The sequence below is a fragment of the Nanorana parkeri genome, unplaced genomic scaffold (assembly GCF_000935625.1).
Source record: "Nanorana parkeri isolate BGI_ZX_2015 unplaced genomic scaffold, ASM93562v1 scaffold165, whole genome shotgun sequence".
Classification (NCBI taxonomy): Eukaryota; Metazoa; Chordata; class Amphibia; order Anura; family Dicroglossidae; genus Nanorana; species Nanorana parkeri.
This window is the reverse complement of record NW_017306433.1, coordinates 395,908-408,715: the sequence shown is the minus strand read 5'-3', so window position 1 is coordinate 408,715 and position 12,808 is coordinate 395,908. Positions and strand designations below refer to the sequence as shown.

Below are 12,808 nucleotides of genomic sequence, written 5' to 3'. Positions count from 1 at the left end.
CCACACCTGTACTTTTTTTTTCTTACGTTTACCAAAAATTTAAACTTACTCAAGCAAGATCTTTTGCCACCAGCACTAGCTCCTCCAGAGCACAGATTATCTCCACGGTGGACAAGTTCCAGTTCCAGATTTGTTCTATTAATACAAGAGAAACAGGTGTTAATGTCACACTACTAATCAGCAACAATTGTCATGTACAGTTAATAAACTTTCTCAAAGAAAGAAACACTGCATATGCTTTCAGTAAATGAAGGCTAAAAGTAAAACTAAAAAAACGTACTGTTAAAAGAGAAGTAAAGGCTTTACTTCTCTTTTGGGTCACAGGAGTACATTTACTTATGTACTCCAGAGATGCAAAGTTCACATATAGCCGTGCTGCAGTTGTGAAGGACCCCGTCAATATTGTCGGGACCCGCCCAAGCTGCCTGCCTGATTGACAGCTGGCACTGCTTCTTTGCAGGGGTGTGCCCACCCCTCCCCTGTCTGTCCCTCCAACAAGCGATGCAGGAACAGAGAGGGGAGGGATAATCCCTGTGGGGAGCAGTAACTGAGTGTCACTGCTCTCTGCAGGGAGAAGACAACGAGTTGAATGATCAGAGGTTACAAGATTGCCACGCTTTCAGGATACAGAACTGGCATGTGACAGCTGCAGTGTCCCACACTTTCTCTAAGCATTGGAAAGAGTACATTTTAGTCTACCAATACTTCTCCTTTAATGCAACCAAGGAAACTGCAGCTACAGAAAGCTTATTTCCCCTGATATATATTTCCCCTGACATATACAGTAACTCGCCCCAAACAGATTCGGCACCCAGTACATAAGGGTGCCACTACAGCCTCCTGTTACATCATTCTGTACTGTATATCATCTCCTATATTTTACAGAGCAAGCAGCTAACACGCAGAGAACTCACACACCTCTATTGGTCCAAGATTTGATTCTGGATAAACGTTTATATTATTATTTTTATCTACTTATTTTGTACTTCCTGTGGACAGCTGTAGAATTACTCTCACTGCATACCTGGCTGCACAATAGAAAATCTTGGTTGTTTGACTTTTTGTTATGAAAATACCTCATACTGGAAAGGTGCCCATACACTGCACGATTCTCGTACGAGAATCGCGGGAAATCCCGCGATCGTACAAGAATCGTGCAGTTTTATGGAAGGCGTGTGACCGTTTCTAATGTACGGTCGCACGACTTTTGTATTTCGAGCATGTTGGAAAACCAGCCGAGAATCGTACGATTTTCGGCTGGTTTTTAACATGATCGAGAGATGACTGCCGAACGAGCCGGTGTGCGCATGCGCACACTGCCCGTTCAGCTTTACAGTCATCGGAAGCCCGCCCCTCGCAAGTACGATCTGCATGTCCAAGATGGGCAGATCGTACGGTTTTTTAAGTACTTTACAACCCTCGCAAGACAAAAGTCTTGCGAGGGTTGTAAAGTGTATGGGCACCTTAAGGCCTGGTTCACCCCTAGGCGTCTTGGAGTAATAGAAAAAGCGCTTCAAAATGCCCAACACAAGAAATCCCATGATTTTCAATGACCCCTGTTCACATCTGAGCAACAAAATACCAAAACGCAGAAAAAAAGTACACAAGCTTCTTTTGGCAGTTTGCAGCTCTTTTTCCCCCCATAGACTTAAATGGAAACACACAACACATTTTCATGCACGTTCGTCCATTGACACGCAAAAATTTGCAAAACGTGCATAAATGTGTAATTAAAAAAAAAAAGATAGCTAAACCCTCACATACAAATACGAAAAAATGACACTTTGGTGTGAACGGGGCCTCAAGGACCTGAGCTGTCAATCCCTGATGAGAATTGCACTAAACAGGCTAAACAATCCCTGAAATAGCATTTGGCTAGAAGACTTTTCGTGAAAATGCAGGTGGAGAGATGAGCAGGTAGATCCAGGTGAATCACTGGGGGGTGTGTGTGTGTTTAACAAAATCAAAGCATGCTAATGGCTGCCTAATAAAGATAGATACAAAGAAATGCATATATGTACAGTATATGATACCTATATGAATGGGGACTTTAAAAGAGGCAATACAGGTGTATGTAAACTCTAACAATGAACGTCTCTCATTTGCTCCATTGTGGCCTGTTAAATATACCACTGAAAGCGTTTTGTTATATCTGTTTAATAAGTGAAAAAATACCAGATGATCAATCAGAAACCGTGCGTGCTGATAAATTCTTGTGCTTTATACCCTCGCTGCCCGCTTAACAATTAGCATTTTCCCAGAAATCTTTGTGGACTACAAACTCCCCTCCCCCCAGTGTTAGAGAAAAGAGGAGAGGTGGGGTGGTCTGTCCTAGGTGAAAGGAAAAACAAATCTAAAAAAGGGAAATGAATGCGGCCACCACATGTAAGGATTGATAAGCTGCCATATATGACATCTGTGTTCTTAGGTTTACATTCACTTTGACATTAAACCAGTTAGTTAATTAGCCAGCACAGGTCTAATGGTAAGGAAGGAATTACTTTCCATATAAACCTTAAAAGGGTATTTAAACCCTCACTGGTTTTTGCATATATCTACTGCCAGCAAGCAAACGATTAACCCCCCACACACATTTTTTCAAAGGGTTAATACTTACCAGAGTCTTCTCCGCGCGCTCCCGTCCGAATATCTGAGGCGGGCGCATGCGCAGTTCAGATGTTCGGCCGGGAGACGAGGAGAGACACAAGGTAAGTCTATGGAGCAGCGTGCACACCGCACAGACTCCGTGGGACATGAGCTAAGAGGAGGACAGAGGAGTCAGCGCTGGATTGGAGACCCGCACCAGCGCTGGAGGGACAGCTGAAAACTACAAGAAAGAAGATGATCGGATTAAGAGGCATCATTTAAGGTAAGTCCTTTTGCCCTTAATGTCACTTTAAACCCCACATTTTGCAAAACCAGAATGGTAATTATCTATATTTGTATTTCCTCATTCAAAAATATCTTATGTTTTAAGAATATTGCTACAAAATCATCTGCAATACTGACAAATAAAGATATGAAATGTGTGTGTGTGTGTGTGTTCCATGCTTCCCAGCAGATTCCAGTGACGTCATTTAACTCTTTAAGCTTCTTAAATAAGATTTCATGAATAGAAAATTAATGCAAGCAATGGTCCTGAAATCTTATGTCAGCAACAATTTTTCTCAGGCTCTTTAGAGATATTTTTCCATTGCTCACAGAAGACAGCCTCTATGTATTACCATCACTAAGTTTGTGCTGCTAATGCCACCCATTTCCAACGGAATGTTTTAATCCTCTCTACTCCAAGGGAAAAAGACAATTTAACATTGATAATACTCTTGCTCGGGGTTGCATCTGGTTTCTGCTGATAAGGGCATCCACCGGGAATTTACCTCTCCTCAGGCGATTCGCACGGCTTGCAAAATTGTCTACCGTCGGCGCAATGGAAACAAGAGCAGAAATTATGTGCATAGGAGCGGAATGCTGTTTTCTACTTCTGTTATTTTTCCGTTTCTTAAAGAATGTAGAGTAAAAGGCTTACAAATGCAGAATTATGGCCTTTTCCAAAATACATCCTATGGATCTGTTGTTAGGAAATGTAAAGATTTGACCAGTTGTTTGCACAAATACAGAATAGAACTCTGCATTGTTTTTATAGCATCACTGTCTTACTTTTGACACTTCATTACCGGTTTAACATGCGTCTTATATTTCAATTATTACAAATTAGAAGGATATTCACAGGAGTAACTTTGGATTTTGTTTAAATATTAATAAAGAGCTTCTGCTATTCCCTTCTACATAAAGGTCAACATTTAAGTTGTTGATAGACTTGTCAGCACCAGCCAGCATGGTTTAAAAATTGACTGAGTCGGATGAAAAAATTCTTGGCCGAACAGTGACTCCATCCTATCAGATGCAGTCACTATTCAGGAGTTCAGGCAGCCGCAGAGGAGATTCTTCCATCGACGATGTTATTGTGAATGGGGAAATCCAGTAATTTTCTCTTGCTCAGCCTGCGGGGGTAATAGAAAATCTATATGTGCATGACTTGCTTTAGCATTTACTTTGTTTTACTTAATCCGGCCTGTGAATACTAGGTCCCCTTTAATCGAAACATACAGCAGAATGATCTTATTCTGTTGCACAAGAGTCCTCCAGTAAGACTGTATTCAAATGGAACATGAATGTAGGAAGCTCACAGGGCACTTTGTGTTATAACAATACCATGTTTCATAATAAATGTAAAGCAGGTTGTGTATGGTGTGAAAGCAACCCAAGAAAAATCTTAAAGAAGAACTCCGGGCAAATGTTTTAACCCTTGCAGTGGGGCTATCCCAGCACTGCAAGTATTAACTGCTCACCTAGGGAGGAAAATAGGAAAGCTATACTAACCTGATACTCCGAGCCAGCTTTCTCTTAGACTGGTCCTTCCAGCCTAGCTCCCCCTCTGCTGCAGAAGTCTAAGGTACCTAAGTCATCACGTCCATCACACTGAGTAGAAGAAGTGAGGACACCAAGGGTCATACCATTGCTTCAGTGGAGGAGACGACAGGCAGGAGGGAGCACTGTCACAGCCATCCACCTCAAAAGATCTCTAGACCCAATCGAGCACTTAACCCTTGCAGTCCCAGGAGTAGCCCCACTGCAAGGGTTAATACAATTTTTACCTGGAGTTCTTCTTTAAATGAATAAGACCATAAAAAGAAAGACTGGAGAATGCCTACAACTGTGTGATGAGTGATTCAATAAAACTTATAAACCGTATTTAATAAATATAGGCTTGACAAGAAAGCCATGAAGACTTTGCCATTTTCTTCTTCCTTTGGCTTCCACAGAGCCTTCATTATACACACAAACCAGTATAAAAAGAATCCCATCTACAACTTAGACTAAGTTATCTGACCACAGTTTGCTGCAAAGAAAATGAGAGTTGCTAACCTGAAAGAAAAAGCTGCATCACATTCTGTAGAACCCTCTATTCACAATTAAGTAAAATGAGAGTTAATAAGAGTAAGTAAATTTACCAGATGCAAAAAGCAAATGACCACACCACTCCATCTCTATCCAAGCTTGAATTTCATCTTCTACCATATCGTTTTCAGTGGTATAGAAATACCAGAGATACTATTGAGAGATGGTATGCCTAATAATATCGGTAGGTGTTCGAGTACAGTGTAAAAAAGGACACTTACCGGGCGACAGAGTACATGAACAGAAAATCATTGTCAGGGGAACCCAACGTCTTGCTGTAGTCAGTGTACTTCTTCTGAGTGGTGCTCTTGATATCTTTCATCACTGCCTCCATTTCCTTGCTTAAATTGGTTTCTGACTAAAAGAAAAGAATAGCATGTGCGAGTGCAAGTCATGAATATGGCAACACACAGTAACCATGGGAAGTGAACATTTGCCAAAACCTCCTTTAACTCAATGGACCTGTCACCATGAATTCGTATTTCCTAACATCTCCAGAGGTAGTTTTTAGCCATTGCCTCGTTCTTATTAGGTCTGCTTTTAGCTTAGGTTAGTGTGGGATAGTGTGGAAGCCACCATTGCAGGTGGTGAATCTAATGAATTCACATAAGACAAGCATGTGAATATCAGATGTTAGGACCTTTTGCTATAGCAGTCATACAAATGTGGAAGAACTCTATTCACAAATTTAGGAATTCTGGTCAGCATATCTTATCCCTGGAGTTCTCAGTATCTAAGCTATAAAAAGAACATTATATATCCTCTCTATACATTATAGTATTATAAAGAGTTATTTGAGCCCTTCCATCCCTTCAGTTCTTAACTCCAAAAAACAGTCAACTACAATTTGGTAATAGCTTTTTTGAATTTACGCTAGTTTATTAAAATCACCCCTACTGCTAGATGATATGCATGAATGCTTTCTAGCCCACTAGTCATCACCACAATAATCCCACCTATTTTCTACAAGCGTGTTATTCAAAAAGGCACATCGATTAAATAACCAATCATCTCTCTACACTTAGAGTAGGGATGGCAATTGACAGATGAGGAGATGAGGTGACAGAGCGAAAGTAACAAGATGTTTTGGCCTTACACTGATGCTTACTGGGAAAGTTCCCAGCTGTTCTTGAAGCTCCTCCACCTCCTTGATGAGCTCTTGCATACTCTTGTTCCCATAAGAATGACACTGCCAGTGGCTTCTCTCCACACTGTTATTGGGGAAACACGGAAGGACGCTGTTTGCAAACTGCCTGCAGAGAGGACATGTGAATTCTCCTTTGTCAACAGAAAAACCCTGAAGGACCTGGTCATTCTGAAAATAAAAAGGATAATATGAATCATATAACATTAATAAAACATGCTCCTGAAAGAAGTTAGAAAATCACACAGCTAAGGCTTCCATATCCAATCGTTAAAATCTATCTAAAGCCAAAGTGAGGCCTGTTCTGTGGACACAAAAGGATGAGGAAATCTCTCAAGTGTCCTCATTGGAAACTTTTCCCTCCATTTCTCTTCTGGCGACAACGTAAAATTCTGGATTTTCCCTCACTTTCAGTCCTGGTGACAAGTCTGGTCATTGGGGGGAGATTCGAATAGAATAAATATCCAAAGCAGGGAACAAGACAACAATAAAAACTTGAAAAATTATATTTTTCCCACTATATCCAAAAAAGAAAAAAAAAAAAAAAAAGTTTGGCCTTTATTTTCACTAATGAAAACTGGGACCTGATCCACGTGCTAATAAGTCACACTAGGCATCATGCAAGCTCAGAAATGTGCCCCTCCCCCAACAACTGACTCATTATCGGCCAGTAGAGTGACTGGCATAGCTGCAAAGCTGGAGCTCAATGCCAAGCAAGGTCCCACTTATGCTCAAGCTAATCTCTAAATATGATCCCCAAGTGTCAATCCCGCTATCCTCATATGTAGCAGTCGCAGCAATCTGCTCCCTCCAGTCTTGTATTACATATACCTTTTGCTAGTAATACTACTTACACGTAATGATTCCATGTAAGACTTATGGCAGTCTATATGGAGTGTGTGGCCACAGGTCTGTACATAGACACCTCCTTCCCAGCCTATAGACACTGATTGAAGGCAAGAACTCTGGAAAAATCAAAAGACATTAATTAATTATTTGTTATACATTCAGACAGACTCAATATAAGCTGCAGTTCTTCATAGATGAAATGAACCATTCCTTCAGGTAATTTTTATTCTAGTGCCATAAAGACAGACACACACACACAAAAATACCATGCAGGTAGTGGTCAATACTGAACCCAGGACACCAGTGCTCTCTCTACTAAGACATACAGACAACATTCACAATTAGAGGAATTATAGTCTGAGAAAACAAAATATTGAAATGACTGGAATTATTATTTAAAGTACTGACCAAACTAGCACCTGCATATATCTAATGAGTCTGTTGAAAAGGCTTCTCAGCGGGACGGCAACAGGCTGCACAGCATAAGGACATAAAATAGTATTTCACTTATTTTCTCTAACCAAAACCACGCAATCAAATCATAAATGAAAGCTTTATTTCACTTGGGCATTGTATTGTAAAGATCTCACAGAAACCTAAAAGCTTATTTAACAATACAAAGGAAAGGCAGAGCCAATCAAACAGAAATCTGCTTTCACCAGCCTAAAATTGGAAGGCCAGTGATATCACGTTTAAGTTGTTGCTATAAGGTACTGCAAACCGCCGCTTTCTAAAATTAAAAGAGGAATTCCAGCTTAGGTTTTCAACCTATACTAAAGATATCCCCAAAGTTGGCTGCAATGGGTTACGCAGAATGCAGAATAAGGTTATCACTGCACAGAAGCTGTAACAAAACATAGAAGAAGTAATGGCATAGGGACCCATGTGTTACAGAGACCCTACTGCCAGACCACAGAGACCATTGTTCACTTCAACAACCCCCTTCCCATAAGTTTAAATGTGCATTCACTGTATTTTGGGCATACAGTATGCTTGTAAAAGCCTCCCTTGTGTAGACATTCAAAAGTCCTGAAACTTCTGCTGGGCTCCGCCATCTTGGATGTGATATCAGCTGCTCCAGCTCAAGTAAAAACTGTGGCATTTCTCTGTTCTCATTCCCCAGCTGCTACATAAGCAGGTATGTAGAGAGGTGGGGGTTCCGGAGCTTGGCCAACACAAACTCCCAAAAAGGGAGAGGGCTAAGATATGCAAGGAAGGAGGGAACTGACTTTCTGAAGTAGCCACATATTCTAGCAAGTTTAGAGACACATTGAAAGAAAAAAAAAAATTAATGAAAATGCTGCAAGTAAGCATTTATTAGACCTTATTTGTTGTGCTCTCACCTTTTGGTGACAGCGTCACTACAAAGCTATATTTAACCCCAGTTGGGAAAGACCAGAATGGCTTTGCCCAATGTAAATCTGATTGGCAGCAGAGTTTTAAAAGAACCAGCCTCACACGCAGTTTGATGAAAGCTTACGGTTTGAAGACAAAAACATCCCAGCTGTTAGAAATGATTTGAATTGTGTCTGGTGTTTAGTTCTTGTGACACAAGGCCAGGTACAATTCCAATCGACTATGATTGATGAAGCCAAATTCTTAAACTGTATGCCCCAGCATAGTAAAATGGGCAGGATAATTTCAGCTGTCTGGTAGCATTGAACCCAAACATTAAACACTGGCAATCTTTGCCTGTTAATTAGGAGGAAATGAAAAATTCTATTTGTAAAACCTCTATTATATGTTCCTAGTTCATACAGACAAGCTCATGTGTAAAAGCACCCAAAGCTTGACCTACGGTCAGCCATCACTGCACATCTATCTGCTCACAAACCTGAACAATCAATACTTGGCCAAACCAATTCACAAGAAATTTTAGGTACTTTAATCACACTCTGGCAATTCCATTTGTCACATACAAAAGAATACATTTGAAACACAAACAATCAATTTCCTTTGACAGCAGAGGGTAAACTCGGCTTTTAAAAGCCTCTAGCTACTGCCTGGCAGACGAATACTTAGCCATTGTCACCTTCAAGGAAAAAAGAAAAAAAACACAAAAAACAGGAGTTTATTTATATGTAAGAATAGGACATTCCAAGAGCACCATGTATTCTGTTTAATCTAAAGCAAGCGACTGGTGTACACAGCTTCACAAAGAAGATTTTAAAGTGAAACTTCAGGGCCTGTTCACTATAGCCTATCAGCGGGTGGGCTAGTGCGTTGTAGCAGCTCCGGCAGTGAGCGTTGTATCACACTCTGTTGGAGCTGACACTGTTTACATGTTTTTTTTTTTTTTACTTTATTGGTAGTGTACAATTTGTACACTCCATGTAGATCCCTGTATAGCAGTGCGATGGCATCTAGTGTGCTGCATTGGGCTTGTGTCAATAGGTAAATGCAACAAGCTTTCAGATGCATCCTGCTTGCATTTGAAATCAGTTTGAGATGAGAGATAACGCAGTTCATTGACCTGCTGTGGGTCTTATTCTGATCTACACTTAACATCCCCCTAAGCTGCATTAAAACTACTATAAGTTGCTTTTGCATTCCCATTAACGGCTCATTCACACGAGATGCAGCACTAAAAGCATAGCATCTGGTGTGCAGTGCCCTGGCGCATTGTGTACTTTTTTTGTTAGAACTTTATTGAAATAATCACAAGTGACATTTCATTCAGTTCTACGAGCACAGTGGGGTGTGAGGTGGTTGTACCATCTCACATCCCACTGTTTTGAAAAAAGGCATGGCCCATTTTTTTCAGCGCATACCACCGCATTCCTACCGCAATGCGGTGGTGTGAATGGGCACCATCCATGACAAGGCAAATTGCCTCGTCTTCCGTTGGGGTTGCGCTGGACACAAAGCTTGTTTGACGAGAGAAGCAGTTCTAAGCAAACCAAACCCTTTCAACCGAGTCCCTAAATGTCTGTGTAACATGTGTAAAGGAACAATCTCCACATGGACTTCTTTAGTATTGGTGAATGCACCTAAAATAGTTCTGTAACCTCCACTTATACAAGTATTTTATTTATGTTATATTAAATATATTATAAAATGCAACTCCAATATAAAAGTGTATTGAAATGAGATTATAAATGAAAAGCTCTGCTCTAAAGAAGGAACAAGAAGGTATATTTACAGAACAGCAGCTTATTCTAAGAAGTGAACAGGTTTAACATCCTTGTTAATTGCTGGCATGTATTAAGCACGCTTCCTGCTTTACTCCCTTACACAAATCTGCAGAGCACTGACAGTTTTCATGCCAGTTGTTGTGGCAAAAATCTGTTCCTGGTGATTCACAGACTAATTGTTTCGAATATCGAGCCCATAAATCTTCGCTCACCTCTAGGTATGTTCAACACATGATGGATGGCAGTACAAAGCCTGAAGTGAGAGATGGCTTGAAATAAAACAGATGGGTGAAAATAGCAAACTGCCTTTCATGCAGCATGTTCACACCAGACAGGTATAAAAATCACACACACAGGTTGACGAGAAGCTATGAGAAAACAAAAAGGGAAAGTAGAGTGTTTTGAACACGTTTTAAAATATTTCTAATTTCTATTTAGTCAGGTAAACATAAACCACCTGAAATTAATATTTATTATTTACCATGTGAGACAGCAGGAGGAGCTATAGACAGGGCCGGATTGTCCACAAGGCCAACAGCATGGGTGTGGAATTCCTATCTCCCGACGGCCGGGACATGCAGCTCCGGGCCGGTAGTTGTTTTCTACATTTAACCCTGCTTTGGGCAAGCAGAGCTAAATGTACAGCGGGAAACCTGCGCTTGTTTTGTACAAATTATCTCATCGATGTTGCCGAGAACACTTGTATGCTGCCAGGGGCGTAACTAGAAATCACAGGGCCCCATAGCAAAATTTTGTATGGGGCCCCGTGATTGCTAGTTATGCCACTTGCAGAGCCCACCGGAGAGTGACCCTGCAGAGCCCACCATAGATGCTCTATAGTGGGCTCTGCAGGGTCTGAGATCTCTTACCTGTCAGCGCTGTCCCCCTCTGTGGTCGCCAAGCCCCGACTCCTGTTCCGTCCCCGGGCCTCGCCTCCTCTGCTATTGATGGGCCCCGCCTCCTTTACATCACTTGCCCCACCTGCTATTAGGTCGCTGGCCAGTAATGTAAGAGGAGGCGGGGTTGCTCTTAGGCGGGCCCCGCCTCCTCCTTTCCGAACACCGCTCTCATCTGCCGCAGCGGGAAATGCGCCGCGGCCACTGCTGAGATGTGTCAGTGACAGCCAGCACCCTTACATGCCATAGCGACCGAGGCAGGGGGGCTCATTGAGGAACCCGGTATTGGGGCATCAGAGAGAGTAAATCCGGCCCTGGCTGTAGAGTCTGCACAAGGATTGCCTCCTTTTGACAGCTGTGTGCGCAAGCCCTTAACAGAAGCTTTGACAACATACTAGTCCCTGGTTAGCAATTCTACTGTCATGTCTGCTTTCAGTTAAAAGAAAGGAGTTAAAAGAAAAACTTCACACGATAAATTGCTTGAATATATAATCATGTGAGAAGCAAATTCATCTTCCCTTTGAATGAAAATAGTTCAGATGAAAAAAGTGCACAGGAAGTTGTTTTTAACATGATCAGATATCAGAAGAGAATATTCACACATTGTCTAAAAAAAACTCAACTCCTTTAGGAAATCAGCCTCTACATATACGTTTACAGCAGCTCCAGCTAGGCTCATTGCCATCACTGGACAGAGTAGGAAATAAGCGCACAGATTGCGGTACAAAGTTCCAGAGGATGGGACACACTCTGGAGAAATCCTGGAGGTGAGCATGGGAGGAGTTATCGTTATTATACAGGATTTATATAGCGCCAACAGTTTGCGCAGCGCTTTACAATATAAAGAAGACATTACAATTACAATACAAGAAGGTAAGGGCTTACAATCTAAAAGGGAGGGGCAAGTGATACATGAGGAGGTAGCTGTGTGGGGATGAATTATTTGAGAATGTGGAGTTGACTAGAACTGGAGATCAGGAGGTCTTAAGAGGAGCGGAGAGGATCGTTTATATGATATATTGAGATGAGGTGGGTGACATTAGTTTGGGGCAGAGTTGTAGATGGTTTTGTATGTAATTTTTAGCATTTTGAATTTTATTTTTTGGACAAGTGGGAGCTAGTGGAGGGATTGGGGATTGGCAGATGCTTATCGGCTGGTAAGGTGGATAAGTCTGGCAGCAGTGTTCATGATAGACAGTAGGGGGTATAGCGTGTTTAGTGGTAGGCCAACAACATGGGAATTACAGTAGTCAAGGCCAGAGATTACAAGGGAGTGAATTAGAAACTTTGCTGTGGTATTTAACATATGTATGTAGAATGGCTACAAAGTAAAGTCTGCAGAAGGAGGATTACTTGATAAAATGGTGTCCAGTAACCCTACTAGCCAATCTGACTGCAATTTACAGCAAACATTTCTTAGTTGGCTATTGGTTACTTCTTATACCTCCATAACACATATGCTTGATAGGCGACAGGACCTTCTTATGCTTCAGGAGAGTCCTTTCGCCTCAAAATCGCTACAAAGAGGGCATTTTCCTCCTTAAAGTGGAACTGTAGGTCAACTAAGAATTGTTTTTTAGACCCACGTTTAAAAAATATAAACTTAATGTAAAAATGCACTTATCGCACGGGAGTCTCCTGGATGCGGGTGGGCGTCTTTAGATGTCCTTCGTGCCTGCGCGCGGCCCCTGGCGCGCATGATCGGGAACCCGCCAGGATTTTAAAGGGCCGCGATGGCCGTTTACATACAAGCGGTCCGGCGTCTGTAAAGACACCCGATCGCTTGTATGATGCAAGTGAGGGTGCACCCCCCCCCCCCCCCCCCA

General features: G+C 41.7%; 1 protein-coding gene across 1 annotated transcript in view; it reads right to left on the bottom strand.

The window, feature by feature from the left end:
- The window catches only part of UBR3 (ubiquitin protein ligase E3 component n-recognin 3 (putative)), a 132,347-nt gene that overhangs the window by 32,388 nt on the left and 87,151 nt on the right, over positions 1-12,808 (bottom strand). The window contains exons 28-31 of the mRNA XM_018554562.1: positions 6,958-7,068; positions 6,068-6,274; positions 5,181-5,317; positions 50-135 (exon numbers count right to left, since the gene is read on the bottom strand). Coding sequence (XP_018410064.1) covers positions 50-135; positions 5,181-5,317; positions 6,068-6,274; positions 6,958-7,068 — 541 coding nt within the window. The remainder of the gene's footprint in view (positions 1-49; positions 136-5,180; positions 5,318-6,067; positions 6,275-6,957; positions 7,069-12,808) is intronic.